The following is a 17,202-nucleotide window of genomic DNA, read 5'->3' on the forward strand; positions in this document are numbered from 1 at the left end:
TTAAAGATCCCCAGGTGGTCAAAATTAATCCGGAGCCCTCCACTACGGCGCGCCTCATCGCCTGCGTTGCGTCGCCGCGTTAAACCCCACAATCAATCAATTAAAAGAGACTGCACAGGCTATGTGGTGACCGATAGAAACAGGACTGAGCTAACTTTGCCTTTCAGTCAGGTGGTGACAAAATGAAGTCAAGCCACTGGCTAAATTTGAAAATGTTATGAGTCCCTGATATTTAAGGGGGGACGCTGGTCTTGAAGGCATTTTTGTTATTTTTTAACCATGTGCTTGAGATTTACACATTGAGTGTATTTCAACATCCTAAGCGCAAATATGAAGTCAGTTTTCGTCTATGGGGTGTAAGTTTAGAGTTATCCACTCCATTTCGGACAATATTTTCATTATCTACCTATGAAATACTCAAATAGCTTTTATCCCTTTGTGCTCTCGAAGGATCAGGGAGTGCAGCTATACCAGAGCAGTAATTTTAGCCTTGTTTCTGCAAACGCTGTAAACTTCATAAGTGTCAGGTCATCAATTTCCAATTTTTTTGTAAAACTAACTGCATAAAATCTTGCGCCAGCAAAAAGGAAATTTTATACTTTTGTGGTTTTATTGCACTGTTCAGTTCATAAGCTTTCGAATGCAGCAAAAATGATGTAAATCGAACCAGTACATCCCAAGATATTGTACCCGACAGCTGACCATGTGGGAAAAAAATTGGTTCTGAGAAAACAGGGCCCAAAGTTTGGAAACATAGGCAAAAATGGTCATTTAGGTGGCTTCAAAGGGCGACAGCTTTGTGAATACTTATGATACAGCTATGATATTTTGCAAGTACACACTTGGGACCTGTAGGCTGCAAATAAAATTAATACAGAAAATTAATTTTTTGGCAAATTTTCGGTCTTCAAGACCAGTGTCCTCCCTTTAAATCACAAGCGAGTTTGAAAAGAAGGCAACCAGAAAATAACACCACACTGTTTTTCTGCAAAGAGGTCCAAGGAACATTTCTTTTGTAGACATGGTGAATAAATTCCTCTGACTGGCCACCTATGTGGTATCAAAAAACCTGAGCCAAGTACTGCTTCTCTACGCACAGAAAAAAAAAAGTAGACTACGTCTAACTCTCATGCCCCTCTTTCCTGAATCTGCTTTAATCCATGCTAGCCTTAGCAAGTTCATCCGCAGTCTCTCTCGCTTTTTTTTTTTTTAGAAACTGCAGGCGGTTTACAGAGATCAAATAATTTCACCTAGGTGCAGCAATAAAAGATTTTGGTGATTTTTTACCAGGAACCCTGCAATCAAAGCAAAGCAAAAGTTCTTTTTTTTTTTTGCATGATGTTTTGGCAAGTTTGAAGTCAAGGATGCGATAAAAATTTGCCTGGTCGGGATGCATAGTTGAGAATAAAGGGCCGGTATGCCAATCACAAAGCCAATAAGCAAGAAATTAATGATCAAGGCCTCCTTGGGGGAGCGGAAACGCTAGTTTTTTACTTAATCAGCTTGAGCTTGATGTGCCAGTCCTTTATTCTCAATCCCAGCATGCAGCGTGCGTCCTTCCAGGAACGAAGGACAGAGACTCGCAATCAGCCGCTGTTGAAAGGCACACTTGGCGGTGGCAAACACTGTGCAGAATCGATCTACCGATCCAGCAGCTCAAACGACTTAGTTCGAGCTTCGCCCCCCCCCCCCCCCCCCCCCCCCCGACCTCGCCGTAGAGTGGAAGAGAGAGCGCACCTGCAGGTTCTCGCGCAGCGAGTGGTTGTCGCGTTCCAGCACCTCAGCCTCAGCGCCCCGCGCAGACAGGCTGCCCAGCTGCTCCTCGGCCGAGCGCTTCTCTTCCCGGGCCTGCTTCAGCTGCTCGCCCAAGTCCTGCGCACATGCCACCGCTCTGCTGCAGACGACCACGCCAGACAGACCGGCTGTTTGAGCTAAGCCTCGCTGCAACAAAACTGGCCATAAGAAGTCTGCGAACACAATAGAGTAGCCGCAATTCATCCTTTGCATGCGGTGGTGAGGTGGGGACTGTGGTTTAGAACAAGGCAATAATACTACCTTGTACAGGAGTAACTCCACTTCCCCATGAACCTTCGTTTTGACAAATTTTTTTGCTGTGATTACACATTCCTTATTAGCGAAATAACAGGCAATGCATAAGGCTTCAGTAACACATCTATTTGCCGAGCTCTAAGTTCAGGGCACAAGCTGCTGAGTCCCTGTGGTGCAACTGACCCCCACTTGGTTGTAGGGGCTCCATTACCCCTTGCGGCCACAATGACGGATGTCTGAACCGCAGTCCCCACAGATTAGCGAGCGAGTGAGTGAGCGAGCGCAGCACCTGCCTCTGCCATTAGCAGCAGTCATACTGTTGTCTGGTGCATTACCTGTACCGTATTTACTCGCATAATCCTCGCACTTTTTTTGCGGAAAAGTCAATGCAAAGTTAGGGGTGCGAGAATTCTGCGGGGAAAAAAAAAAAAATCCGGTGCACAGTGTTGCCGATTTGCCCTATGCCAGTCCCGCTAAATCTAGCGGTCGTTTTTTGTATATGTAAGCTCAGTGTTGCCAACAGCTACAACGTAAACAGTATCCCGTCGATCAGCGATCATGAAATTGCCGCCTTTGCTTTCTTGCCGCCTTTGCTTCCGGTCGCGTTCGCCGCCGCGCGTTCGACATCTAGCTCGCGTAGATCGCCGGCGAACAGCCGTATTTTTGACGCCGGCGGCGGAGCGGCCGCCGCCGGGCGACGTTCGCCGCCTTTTCGCCTACATTTCGCTGCATGGAGGTAGTAGCTAAGGTCCCTGAAATTACTTTTAGGGACCTTAGTAGTAGCCATGCAGGTTGTTAGGGCGCCTGGATGGCCTTGGATACGCAGCGCTCTCCGCCGAACGGAGAGACGGCGGGGGAGGGCGCGCGTTGGAGAGCGCGTGCACCATGCGGGTTTCGCGAGCAGGCAACTTTCGCCGCTGCAAAGTTGGGGGTGCGAGGATTATGCGGGGAACCAAAAAATCCAAGTTTTGGTGGCTCACATTAGGGGTGCGAGGATTACGCGAGTGCAAGGATTACGCGAGTAAATACGGTATTAGCCTCGCAATAAAGCCACAACTTCATTGCCAAAGCATGGAGCCTGTCTACAATGCACAAGTCTTCGGATTCCATTTTGTGGCCACTACAGTCAAATCTCAATGTGACGGAGTCAGTAAAATTCATAATTTACTTCGTTGCATTGAAATCTTGTTGCATTGAAATTCATGGGTCGAAATTGAGGGGTTAAGCGTGTGAGGTAATTTCTGCAAGCGAAAACGTGATGCGCATACACGGCTGGCACACTGACGCCACCGCGGATACCACCCGCATGATGCGGCAGCCATGAAGTGAAGCAGCTGGCATAAACTGCTTACCAATCGCCAGATAGAACTCTTCGCAAAAGAAAAAGAAAGGAAAAAGCAACATGCTGGTAGCTTCAGCGACTGCATCTAACTGCTCGCTGAAACACAAGATGACGGGCAAACGATGTTGCTCATGGGGGAATGTGGGCGAAAACTGCGCTGTAAAACGTCCTGCGTGCCACTTAGAAAAGCACCCATCAAATATCCACTGCTGGAGGGGCCAGCGAGCTGCCCCAAGTGCTTCGAACGTTCCGCCACAGGGCACACGCCTCCCCATTGGCACAACTTGTCAGGCGCCTACCACTTCCATGCACAGCGCACGTCATGGAGGAAGAACAAAGTTAAACACGTTGTTTTCTGGATGAGCCAGAAGCCGCCGCAGAATCACAAATGCAGTCGCGAAAAAAAAAAAAAAAAAACGCACGCGCAACGTTCTTAGCGACCAACAGGAGCTCACAGCGACCTACAAATGCTTCGCCGCGCACTTTCTGGAACAACGGAACGGTAAAACCCAACAAGCACAAGCGAACACGAATGAAGGACAAAGCGACGGCATGCAGCGGTGGAGCAGGTGTTGTTTAGCGGCCATACTGTACACCATTTTTTCCAGACTCACCACAGGAGGCGCCGTGCACAGTTTGTAGGCAAGGAACTTGTAGGCACTATGATCGCTCACGGACTCCATGGCTCACTACTATCCATGGCATTGGGTGGCTTGTGTCGCCACTCATGTTTTATCGAGACCCCGTTTCAGCACTTGCGTCTACCAAAGTCTACTTCTATAACCAAAATTTTGCGCCTAACTATTCATAAAACTTCCTTACATTAAAATTTTGGCAAACGGGACTTTGTTACAAAGAGGTTGAAAATACATGGTGTGTATACACTTGACGTTAAAAAAAATTACGCGATTCGTTACTTCAGGGGTTTTGTTACATTGAAGTTTCTTTACGTTTGACTCTATCACGGCCTGGTAGATTTTACTCTAGCGTAGCCAGGCAGGGTCCCCTGTTATCCTGTACATCAGACCACAATACAGCTAGGTGCATTTTATTGATATTGTCGTTTTATATGTTTCAAAGCAAGCTTTGTGAAGTCAGGTTGCAGCGTAAAGAGTGCAGAGATGGATGGCATAGAACACAGGAAGCACCTGGGACGGTAGAACATGTGAATTTGGGTGCATCATGTGTTGTTCTTTTTTTTTTAATTCAATGCTTGCCTTCAACAACCAAGTAATAATGCTGCAAAAATTTTTTGGCTTAACAGCATATTGCATCAAATCAGCCTGCAACCATGCAAAGGCAACCTTGCGTGTATACCGTATTTTCCGGTCTACAAGTCGCACCTTTGTATAAGTCACACCCCCTCAAAATGACAGTTTTTCTGAAAAAAACCATATATAAGTCGCACCGGTGTACAAGACGCACTTGTTAATTAAGTAAACTCATAATTAATCAGATCGTGAGAAAGTGCGGCGAAAGTACATGGTTGCGGCGGCCGCCGCATATCAACGCATCCCCTGGTAAGGAGGGCTACACACGTACATCTCCCGTCCAAAGTCTTGACAGAACAAAGTTCTCAAAAATGGTTTATTGATACACACAGATGGCATGTACCTACAGACGGCGTTTAGGCAAAACCATCGAAGTCTTCTTCCTTCGGCTCGCTAACAAATAATTCAGCAACTTCCAGTGGGAGTTCCGCCGGCGCATCACTGTCGTCCTCCGACTCACTGATGTCTTCTTTGCCAACATCGTCACCACTAGCGAACTGCATCCCTCCGGCCGTTATGAACGTGGCTACAACTGTTTTTGTAGAAATGGAGTCCCAAGAGTCGGAGACCCATTTGGCCCCCTCCCCAAACGTCGCGCGTCTCTTGCGTCCTGTCGTACGACAGGTGTCATGGCTGACTGAAGTGACGCGAACGGAAGTGGCACAAGAATCAAAACTTATCAGCAAGCTGTCATTTTAAAAATTTGCAGCACGTTTACCTCTTTCAGAGTAACTCTGTAATAATTTATCAGCTGCATTTTGTTTTTGCAACCTGCATTTTGTTTTTGCAACCCAGTTTGATGTTACTTTGAATTTATTCTGAACTGCAGTTACTGCGCCTGGCAGAAAGTGGCGCGCAGTTGTCGCAGGCCATTATCATTGTTTTTGACTAGAAAAAGCTGCAAATTATTTGGTTTAACCTCCCGAAGCGACTAATGGGCTATGAGAAACGCCGTAGCTGTGGGATTTGGATTCGTTTAGACCATAGAGCTGTGTCTCAACGGGCGCTGATTTATTCCATCAGCGCAATAAAGGTGTCATGGCAGACGGAAGTGACGCGAACGGAAGCGGCCTGGAAATCGAAACTTATCCGCAAGCTGTCATTTTAAAAATTAGCAGCACGTTTAACTTTTACCTCCTTCAGAGGAAATCTCTGTAATAATTTATAAGGTGCATTTTATTTTTGCAACCCAATTTGATATTAGTTTGAATTTATTCTGGACTGTAGTTACTGCGCATGGCAGGAAGGGGCATGCGGTTGTCGCAGGCCATTATCATTGTTTTTGACTAGAAAAAGCTGCAAATTCTTTGGTTTAACGTCCCCAAGCGACATATGGGCTATGAAACGCCAAAGCGGTGGGCTTCGTATTCATTTAGACCATAGAGCTGTGTCTCTTAACTTGCGCTGGCCACGCGCGACTGCCGCGAATTGGATTTATTCCCTACATAAGTCGAACCGATAGATATGACGCATCAACGAAAATTTCAGAAAAAAACCGCGACTTATACACCGAAAAATACGGTATGCAGAGACAGACTTTGAGGTACACTTAAGCTTCCAACCAAGTTTCCACAGTGATTATAGCCAAGTGCATCTCTCTGGTCGTCAAAGGGCTGCCATTTTTGTGGGAAAAAAAAAAAAAAGTGAGCCAATCTAATAATTGTGGGACCCTTGCCTAGCTATGCTGAACTTTTTAGCGAAGCTTTTTAGCGTACGACACAGTGTTGACACGAAATTTATGCGAAAGGTACGAGTAAATTTTATTTTTCTTGAGCATTGACGGCAGTGTTACCTAAGGCAGACACATACAGTTACAGCTGTTTTCTACTGAGCATTCGCAATAAAGTTTGCTTTCCCGCAAGGCGTTTTTGCGCACACAGAAGAAAAATGAGCAGAACCCTTTCTTGATGCGCTCAGGCGTGCGACGCACTCAACCCCAAGTTTTGGGCTCTTTTCGTGAGGAAAATGAATAACCCCAGCGTTCTATAACTGCCCTGTCACCATCAAAACCATGGGCCATTCGAAACATGAGGAGACACACACCGAGATGCTCCTTTTTCGGCGCCTTCAGCAACAGAATGCCTCACTTCAAAGGCACATGGAGCCTGGGGAGCGTTCACAGACACGAAAAAGACACGGAACCCCAGCCACATAAGCTTCGCCTAAAAAGACACGAGCAGATGCAGAGGAACAAGCCTAAATAAACTACTATAACAGCAGGAGGGGGGGCACGACATAAAGAAGGCACCAAGGGGTGAAGCTCACCTGGCGAACCTTTTCGGCACCTTCAGCAGCCGTTTTGGCGGACACCAGTTGCTTGTCCACCTCCGCTTTCTGCAAGCACAAATCACAGCGTAAGGGAGCTACTCAAAGCATACATAAATGCTGTTCTCACACACTGTTCTCACGAGAAATCCTGCAGTGACAACAGTACAAAATAAGGAGGTTAAAAATGAAATTCATGCACGTCAGTACCATACACCGTATACACTCGTATAAGGGCCCCAGACTCTCTTCAAAATTCTAGCGGTAGTTTTGGAGGGTGCGACTCATACACAAGTATTTTTTTCTCCCGTTTAAAAATGAGCCAGATTGAGGCTGCATGCATGGCATATCACTATCAGTGCCTTCGGAGCTGCAGGCCTGCTGCGTTGCACTTGCAATGGCTGTGCACAACCAACAAAGAAGAATTCAACGGTGTGTACACTGCGACACTGCTTCAAAAGAGAAAGTGAAAATCTGTGGCATAGCAGGGCAGGCACGATGCCCTTAGCTGGGGAGTTAATGCGCTACCCAAGAAGATTGCGGGTGGCGGCTCAACGAGGCTGTGTAGGCGGGAGCTTTGAAAAGGCATGCGCGGCTAATACAGTCAAACCTCGATGTAATGAAATCAGTAAAATTCGTAATTTACCTCGTTACACTAATATTCCGCTACATTGAAATTCACGGTTACGATGAAGTGTTAACCGCGTGAAGCAGTTCCTCCAAACAAAAACGTGGTGCGCATACACGGATGGCGCACTGTTTCTGTCACTTAATTGTCTAGGCAGGCATGAGCGTGAACCACATGGAGCGTTCTCTGTGGTTCTTGCTGAGTGAATGAGTGACTCCACTCGCTTCCTCCCTCACTCAATCTTCACAGGGGTATGGATGTTCACTGGGCAGAGGGTTGCAATGTAAGAATCATGCAACCACGACATCCGGGCAGTGTCAATCTGAGAGCATGCTGGAAAGAATTTGTAAGTGCCACTCAGTTTTTGTGTCAAGTCGCCAGGTTTCCTTCCTAGAACTTCAATGAACACCCATGAAACTGCCCTCATGCCTTTTGCAGAGCCAAAATACCAATGAGTTTGTCAGAACACGCCTACCGTGATGGCCATAATACAAAACACTGTGAAGTCGAGGTCGCCACCAAAGGGGAACTTTCCCCCCCATCAATGTCATCGGATTCAGAAGCTGTGTGCTTCCTTGGCAGAAAAATGGGCCCTTAAAGAAGCTGCTCATTATGCAGCTTCATGTTACACTTCGGAATTTTCAAATTTTGTTTCTAGTGTAAGGACAAGTCTACCCACAAAACACAAACTCAAACCGCTGTTCATGACGAAACAAGGGACCCAGAATGAGAGTGCTCTGCCTAAACAAAAGCAGAATTCCAAGAGGGCTGTGTTACCCCAACCAGATCTCTGAACAACAAAAGAAAGCCGGTTTTACAAGCTCTGCGAAAGCTTGGAACATGTGGGCAATTACAAAACTACAAGCACCCACATTTTGGCGACTGCCCATTGCATCATCAGCTGTGATATTTCTACCTTCTACAACAGACTATCCCCATGTCCCCGACCCCTTATACCACCAAATCCGAATTCTAGAGCTTGCTTGGCTGCCTGGCAATGTCGTGCAGGGTGCTTGAACATCTTAAGTTAGCAGACAGCAAGGCGGGGTCGGTCAGAAGGTAAAAGGTGCGAGGCCCTCTCTCTGCCCTCTCACTCACCGCTCTGAGGAGGCAAATGTGCTCCTCCCGCAGCTTGTTGTACACCTCCTTCATCTTGTGGAACTTCTCCTCGTTGGCCTTGGCCCTCTCTGCAGATGGCACAAAGGGGGAAGGGTTAAAAAGTACCTGTCAGAAGCACCTAGGGACAATTTCCTGGGGAATTTCAAAATGTTGGTACAGTATAGCCCCCTTAAAGCGAACCTGGTTTAAATGAAATCTTGGCTATACAGAACAAACCCTCGTTTCCCAGTACCATTCGTATACAGGTATTTTATGTCTAGATATAGCGAAAAACGAATATAATGAACTGAGTTACATTTCCCAATGTGTTCGTTACAAGCGGGCTGAGCTGTATGTGCTGCAAAATGCTAGCAGCCAAACTGATGGGCCATTTACACCAAATTACAATACTTGTACAAATTACCACAAGCCCCTTGGTAGACCCTGGTCAGAATGAAAGTGCACCCTCTGTTGGCCTTGCCAGCGCCAGCAGACAATTGAGATAGGAGCTGTCTTTCACTGGTGTAAACAGCATGACGGGAAGTTCAGCTATCCATTTCACTGTTGGCAGACTACCCAAGCCCCCCTTACTCCAATGGCCTGCTCTAAAGTGCATAGTAATAAAAAAAAAAGCTAAAGCTGGCTGCCAACATAGAGCTGCCCTTACACGTTTCTGTCGCCACAGGCATTTGCATGAAGCACTATGATAAGTAGGTGAAACAGCCTCACTTTAGGAACTTTCTTTGTTACTGTTGTCATTCCTGAATGCTTTCTAGGAAGCTTTGATAGTACAGCAGAAACCTGTTGATACGTTCCACGGTATTACGATGACCCGCTTCTTACGACAGATCACCACAGACCCAGTAAACTCCTCATAGAAACAATGCATTAAAAGCGCAATGATACGACGCTCGAGTGCACGCGGTCCACTTCATACGACGGACCCTGGCGGGAATAAACCGGCGTTCTTCCCATTTTTTACACCGCTTCGCCGCCTCGCCCCAGCCTTTCTTTAACCCTCGTTTGACACTGCTTGATGTATGAAGGTCCGCAGGCAGGCCAGACCAGACCACTTGTGGGCCAGACCACTCACTGAACAGACACAAGCAAGCAGGTGGGTACTGGCAGGTGGGAGTTAGCCCTCGACGGCCCCACATGACAGCAGAACGTCAATGCGCCAACCGCAAGAAGTGACAAGTGCCTCGCCAGACAAGTGGCTCGCCAGACCGCACATTAGAAGTGCAAATGCATATGACGCAACTCAACACCTGCTTTCCTCCTCCTCTCAATTCAAGTTTCTTCCTTTCCCAAGGCTCTCCCCCTGTCTCTGCTCTCTGCTTATCAGTGTCTTTCAAAGCCGCGCTGTTGCTCCACCCCTTTTTTAGTTGCCTTTTTTCCACTGCCGTCTCGTACTGTCGTTCATTTCACTTGGCTTCGTAGCTCCACACTCGCCTTTTCTACTCTCAATTTGCTCAACCCCGTCGGCCTTGTTTCGCGCCCGCGAGGTGGCCAGCTGGCGGGCTATAAAGCGCGGCTGGATGGAACGGGGGTCGTGTAGAGTGAGGTGCACGGCTGGTGGGCTAGTGCAGATGCCTTAGAAGGGAGGAGGGCACAAATTAGGTGTTTTATTTTTATAAACCTTAGATTTCAGTTGGGGGTTTGCAAGTTGTGCAAAAACGTACTAAATATAGTAGTTCAAATGAGTTCTTAGCCCACCTGTCGCATGAGGCCGGCATTTACCCGTACCCCCATCGTACAACACCCCGGTCATACGACGCTTTCGCGCAGTCCCTTGAAAGTCGTATTATCGGGGTTCCACTGTAGAAAGTGAATTTAATGGGTATCTCCTTGGGCGCTGGACCAAACAGGCACCTGAAAAATCAGAATCCTTCATGCTCGTGCAGTTCCCAACGAAGCTACCTACAAACCTACCCTGCTGGCCTGAACATGCAATAAGCTCGGGGTCATCAAAAAATGGACATAGATATCAAGGTATCGGAGACCACCAGCCCACAGCAGTATACTTTCTCAGTATGACACTGAAGTAAATAAGGCTTTGGTGTAATGAGATCCCTTTCTCATGCAGCAAGGTTCGAGGACCAAGGCTGCATTTGTAAAACGACCCATTTGCTACACGCACTGGTGAAGGGAAGGAAACCACCACATCCTCGGAGGCACGACTTACTCTCAGCCTCGTCCACTTTCTTGCTTGCCTCAGTGCTCGATGAGGCACTCGTCTGCAAGGCCTCCGTCTCCTGCAACAAACAGGTGCCGGTAAGGTGTTAGATTAGGTGCACTGACGTCGTGATTGTGTTACTACTAAGGCTACCATCATCGCCACCGCCACCAGTAAAATTACGCACAGCCATAAACATACATGGACACACACACACACAATGAACGCCCCAAATTAATTAATGGCATAATGAGCTGACTGGCTGGACTACACGAGCTGAGCAGCGAGTGTCCCCTTATGTATGACACCTTTTGCAATCTGCAGCTCAGTCAACCCCTTTTTTTTTTCTTCTAGCCAACACTGCCCACTGCAAAGATGCGGTGTGCACTGCGTTTTCAGACAACCGAACAGATCTAATTATGGGGGTTGTAGACGGTTAAAAGCAAACCTAGTTGGTAATATACCGCTTGTTCTCACCACTCCACTAGAGGGCACTTTCTGTTAGCTGGCCAAAGGCAGCACTCAGAAAAGGGCTTCGAAGATGGTAGGAGCACGAGGAGAAACGGAAGCAATCATACACAAGGCAAAATGCAGAAATCAGATTTACCGACATAACATGCAGTTGAAACCAGAACCACTGTGCTGACGTTGCACCTTGCTCTTTGGCCTTCTCCCGTTTTTCATCACTCTAGGCCTTATATTTGTGCCTGCGATCCTGCTAAAGCAATCTGCAGAAAACTTTCCAGATCCCTTCATTTCTTCCCAAACCGGTGCGAATGGTGTCTTAGCATCTGCCCCATTCCTGCAAATGCTCTGCATCAGACATTTCCTCCATCGATGCGAGTTTGGAAAAATTCCCCACGGTTGTTGCAACAATGCGCCCTTTCACTTCTTCCCCATCTCCTATCATATCTCGCAAAACTGTTGCTCCCAAGAATGCCATCTTCGTATTTTCTCAGCTGTTTACACTGTTACAACGTATCCATCTAGAAAAAGCATCCCGTTGCTGTTGAGGCAAGCATCCCTTCTGCGACATTGCGGAGTAAAAATTAGAGTCTGGGGTCAAAATTGAGCAGACAAGCCACGGCGTAGCCCCCGCTACCCCATGACAGCTGCCATTTCAGCTGCCACCCGCTTCTCTATTCAAGGTGGGCAGCAAATTGCACCAGAGGCCTGCCTCCGGGTAAATAAAACGTACCGCAAATCCCTCCTCTGAGGAAAGCATTCCACGAGCTGATGGTGATGATGACACACGATTGCCATATCCATCCTCGTGCTGTTCTGAATACACCCCTTCACAAATGCCAGAGGACTTTGCCTGTCCCACATGAGGAGGAGGGAGACCCCATCAATGGTTTCTCCTTCTCCTCCCCACCCAACTGCCCCCACCTCTTCCGATCCCCATCCCCACTCTGCTCTTCCCAACAGGGAAGGTGTCGCGAGTGAGACGACGGCAGCAGCGTTTCCAATGGCAATACTGCCGACATCATTTCAAATGGAGAGAAAAACTTTAGCTCGGAGCCATGCATGTATACTCGGGGACAAGTTAAGAACAGTAATGGAAGTTGCCGCTGTGCCTCATCACCGCAGCCGGATGTTACTCCATGCGGCGCAAGAAGTGCGTTACTGGGAATATTTTGAACATGGCATGAACCGTTTTCGCAATTTTCCAGACTTAATATGCTTACAGGCTACTGCAGCGACGGCAAACAAACCACTTGAGAAAAGGCAGGCGACATCACGCATTCATAGCAATCTCCTTTCAAAACGCGCGTGCCCGTTGACGTCCGGGTCCGTCGCTTAGGCGGAGTGATATGGTACATGAGCCATTGCCGTTCTTAACTTGTTCCCGAGTATAGTGTGTCACGTTCTACTACCACGAAAAAAGGTTGGCTGACTGATTGTGGGGTCTAATCAGCCGAAGCTACACCTGGCCTTTGAGGTGCGCCACAGTGGAGGGCACTGGATAAATTTTGACACCCCGTGGACCTTTAACTAAGTGCACTGAAATCTCAACACACGGTCATTTTCGCCTTTCGAATCCATCAGAAAACTGAAAAAGCAGCAGCCAGCGCGGGGAATCGAGCCCACATCCTTGGACTCAGCAGCGCAATGCCTCAGCCACTGAGCCAGCACGGTGGGTCACCGCGAGGAGAGAAACAGCGACCCTGGGCGAACGAACCCCGCCACCACCGGGTGGGTACCTTGTTGAGCGTGCGGATGGTCCGCTCGTGCTCGGCGACCTGTGCTTCGAGGGCCATGATGTGGCGCTTGAGGTCGTCGATGTACCGCTGGTCCTCCACCTGCACCCGCTGCAGCTCCAGCCGAAGCTCAGAGTTCTCCCGCAGCAGCCGCGCTATCAGCCGATCCCTGCGCGCGCATTGCGTCCGTCACGCTTCGCTGGTCGCACTCTTGTCGCCACGGTTGGGGAACCCACCCCTCTAAGTCTCGAAAAACGCTGCATCAACACCTTTATCTACTATGGAACAACGCATTAGAGCCCACAGGTAGACGGAGAGGGAACACATTGTCCCGCGTTCTTAGTATCCGTTTACCTTCGCACTGTAATGTGTTGTTCCACATCCGAGAGCTAACTTGCCCAAAAACAACCTTCTGCACCTTCATCTACCTTTGTCATTGCAGAAACAGCAAAGTCCCCCCTCGTTCGAGGAATCTTGAAGCCAACCACAGTCCCTTCTTATGAATGAATCTTGCTCATTGGAAGGTTCCACACCAAAAACCAAAGTACAGATGGTGAAAGACAAAACTGAGGAAGACAGAAGGGGAACACACAGTTGGCAGCTCGGTGTCCATGTACGTTGCACCACATCTCACCTCGAAATTCTGGCCAGACCCTGAACCAACTGCCCACGAAAAGTGATCTGTTGTGGCCTTTTGTTTCATCTCAAAGTATTGCTTTGGCCTCGTTAACGTGACACGTGATGCACCACAAACCGTCCACGACACGACACTTAGTCCACGACATTACTCACTTCTCTGCCTCGTCGCTTGTGGAGTCCTCGAGTTCAGCCCGATCCCCTCCAGCACCAAACATCTGCAGCAAGGAGTCGAAGGACAGAAGGAAAGCGAAACATCAGCTTGGAAAAGAGAAAGTTCACAAAGGCACGTCTCAAACAAGACTTGTTGCATGCATGTACAGGAAGACCCATAGGCTACAAACTAATCCACGATTTTTCTAACAAGGCTCCCCCCTTAAGTTCAACTTCAGGCAGTAAAATTCTTCAGGCTGATTTTGATTCGCACACGGGTTCATTGCCTTTTATGATTTCCTGCGGGACTGTTGTGACCATAGCACACCCTTTTTTCTCCCCCTTCTGCATTCAACGAGCTCTACAAATGCGCCCCACGGGCCAGCAAGCAGGCGTAATTTGGTTGATTTCTTTAAAATGCAATGCAAAGACTGATCCCTAGACCCTAGAATCCCTAGAGAAGGCAAGCGTGGCAGAAGGCAGCAGAAAGTTAGATGGGCAGATGAGGTCAAGAAGTTTGCGGGGATAAGTTGGTCGCAGTTAGCACAGGACCGGGGTAACTGGAGATTAATGGGAGAGGCCTTTGTCCTGCAGAGGGCGTAGATAGGCTGGTGGTGATGATGATGATTATGCAAAGACTGAAGTTCACAAAGTTAGGCTTACGCACTTTTTGGTTAAGAAAGGATGTGAGCTTATTAAATCGTGCCTTTTTGACTAGACAGAAACCTAAACACGAGATCGCAGCCAAATTGGGGATGGTAATTTCCTCAATTCACCTCCATGTTGATAGGCCTAATGAACGTCTCCCGACTGTTTCTGGCAACTCTGCCACCCCAGTACTAGCACACGCCGCCACAGCCCACACAGTCCTGCCCCCCCCCCCTACCTGCTGCAGCTTCTCGGACGGGGGTGGTGGCTGCGGTGGCACGGAGGTGTCCACCAGGGTGGCGTCCACCGTCTCGTTCTCCGGCGTCTCGTTCTGGGGCGGCAGCACCACCACGGGGCTCACGTGCGAGCTCAGGTCCGACGCTATCAGGAAGTTGGGCGGGTTCTGGCACAGCCAAGGGGGTGGGAAAGAATTATATAAATGAATAAAATACCTAGATGGCCATGTGCAAGACTTGCCTGTGCTTGTTTTGACCCAGTGATCTCACCCCCAGGGACTACCGCAATGTGTAGACGGGCCTAGAACTAGTGCCTGCAGTAGAACTGCAGACCCTTTTCTACAGAATCGTCATGCACAATGTGCTATGACAATCTCACAGTGAATTTCCTTTGGCTTAAAAACCACACTTGTGTCTTTTTGTTGTTGTTATTGCTGCTGTTCCCATTTTAAATGAGTTCTTTAGTAAAACTGAAGATTTCCCACTCGCCATTCGTTTTTCATTCAATTTGCGCTGCCCCATTTTTTAGCACTTTCTGGCATCAGCCGCAGTTTGTAGCTCGCCTATATATTTCTCAAGAACTCTACTGCGAGGGTAGATACCAATTTTGCTTTGAAGACAACATTCGCCCCTGTCTCATTTGAAATGACCAGCTTTTCATAAAGCAGACTTCTCTATTCCACTCCTGAAAGATACCGCTTTCACTGAACAGGATCGCTGATATCAATTGACAAACCTAGGCAGTGACACCAGTGGTGAGGTTCTGAAACATGACTAATCAGTGTATTACCTCCATGGTAGGCTTCAAGCAGTGAACCAAACGGAACCAGTGGCACCAATACAATTTCTCAGCTATGTTTATTAGCCGTAGCCTTTGTCAGCGGCTGCCAATCACACATGCTAGCCCCCGTTAGATCAAAGGGGGAGGGGGAGAAAGTGGCCCCTCTTTCATTCATTCATTTAGCATAGCTGGATGTCAGATACATTACCAAGATCAACTGTTTGAAGCATGTGATAAAATTGGCCTAACTGTTATTCTGGCACAGCTATCTTTTGAACAGATCAGACTTCCATTTTTTTATTTCTTTGACCCTTTAAGCTTTCCGCCTCATCTCTTTTGCACTCCACCTCAAAATGTCAAAGGGGAAAGAAAAAAAACCAAGACCCCAGGACCCTTTTGCACCCATGGCCTCCCTCTTTCCTAGACCGAGGAAAGATGGACCCACCTCTGGCAGAAGTGGAACTTGGATCAGGTGCTTGAAGTACTGAAGGTTCACTGAGTTCAAGTAGAACTGCTGCAGCCTGGAAATGAAAAAAAAAAAAACGCACTGTTTACTGTTTTCGACCGGGGCTTGGCTTGGCTTTACACAATGTGTAACATGCATGTTCCAAGCATTCGCAAATAAAGAAACAAGACAGCATGATTCTCTGGCAAAGTCACACTATAAATCCAAACGAAACAAGAGTTCCATTTGGGAAAAGTATGTTAGGCTTAATACTCGCATCGGATAAATTATGTGAGTAGCATACGTTGCCTGTTTTTCCTCTTTATCTCTTTTTGCCCATGACTTGGCTCGGCTTGATCTTACAACACGTCTTGTTTTCCCTTTTCCCAAATGGTGGATTCGTTCAATTGATTCAATATGGGGTGCTGACACTCTACAGGCGATGAGGCGCGCTGTAGTGGAGGGCTCCGGATTACTTTTAACCACCTGGGGATCTTTAACATGCGTCGAAATCTCGTACACATGGGCGCTTTCGCTTTTCACCTCCACCAGAAAGCATGTATTGTTCGATAAGGCATAAACTGTGTGACAAAGGCTGCAAGTAATAAGCAAGCAATAAAGAGAAATAAGCATGCGAAGAATGGGAGGAGGAAAATGAAAGAGAGGTACTCAACAGTTTGAACTGCTTGAGGAAGCGCTCCCTGTGGCCCGAGAGGGTATCCGCTGGCAGGGCTGGATGGCCAGAGGGAAAACAGGTGTCACGATTCTACCGCAGCACAAAAGGTCAGCGCTCTCTTCCATCACACTTACCTTTAGGGCTCTTTAGATTTTAGTAGAGTTTGGGGCAAATTTAGAGAGAATTTTTACTGCAATCATTTTTTTTAGAGTTTTAAAACTACAGTGATTCTTTATATTGTTATTTCTTACGCAGCATCCCTTTGGCAACCGCATTTTAAATCCTTTTCGCTCAATGTTTTTTTTTAACAGCAGGGCTGTTGTTACTAGCCGTAAGTTCGGGGTTCATGCGCGCCGAAAACTCCCCGCGAGGAACGTCATCACGTAGGCGTCGTGCAGCTGTCGCATTACCCACTCTACAATGAAAAGACACGTCATAGCGGCCGCTGCAACACTTGAGAGGAGCATGCACATGCGCTCAGTATCGTAGGAAAGCCCTTCGCGCTAGAGCTCGCATCATCATAGTACAAAAGGCCTCGCACGCAACGTCTTCACAACGTCTTCGCACACCTTACTTGGCCGATTTTTTCTCACAAGA

The 17,202-nt window shown here is 47.8% G+C and overlaps 1 protein-coding gene across 1 annotated transcript in view; it reads right to left on the minus strand.

Moving 5' to 3' along the window:
* Positions 1–17,202, minus strand: part of LOC144147239 (huntingtin-interacting protein 1-like) — a 78,671-nt gene that overhangs the window by 35,536 nt on the left and 25,933 nt on the right. Inside the window, exons 9-17 of the mRNA XM_077679318.1 lie at positions 16,604–16,661; positions 15,930–16,005; positions 14,706–14,870; positions 13,823–13,884; positions 13,034–13,199; positions 10,839–10,908; positions 8,654–8,742; positions 6,928–6,996; positions 1,738–1,872 (exon numbers count right to left, since the gene is read on the minus strand). Of these exons, the coding sequence (XP_077535444.1) occupies positions 1,738–1,872; positions 6,928–6,996; positions 8,654–8,742; positions 10,839–10,908; positions 13,034–13,199; positions 13,823–13,884; positions 14,706–14,870; positions 15,930–16,005; positions 16,604–16,661 (890 nt within the window). The remainder of the gene's footprint in view (positions 1–1,737; positions 1,873–6,927; positions 6,997–8,653; positions 8,743–10,838; positions 10,909–13,033; positions 13,200–13,822; positions 13,885–14,705; positions 14,871–15,929; positions 16,006–16,603; positions 16,662–17,202) is intronic.

This window comes from Haemaphysalis longicornis, unplaced genomic scaffold, assembly GCF_048455015.1.
Source record: "Haemaphysalis longicornis isolate Haplotype H1 unplaced genomic scaffold, Haemaphysalis longicornis Haplotype H1 scaffold_7, whole genome shotgun sequence".
Taxonomy (NCBI): domain Eukaryota; kingdom Metazoa; phylum Arthropoda; class Arachnida; order Ixodida; family Ixodidae; genus Haemaphysalis; species Haemaphysalis longicornis.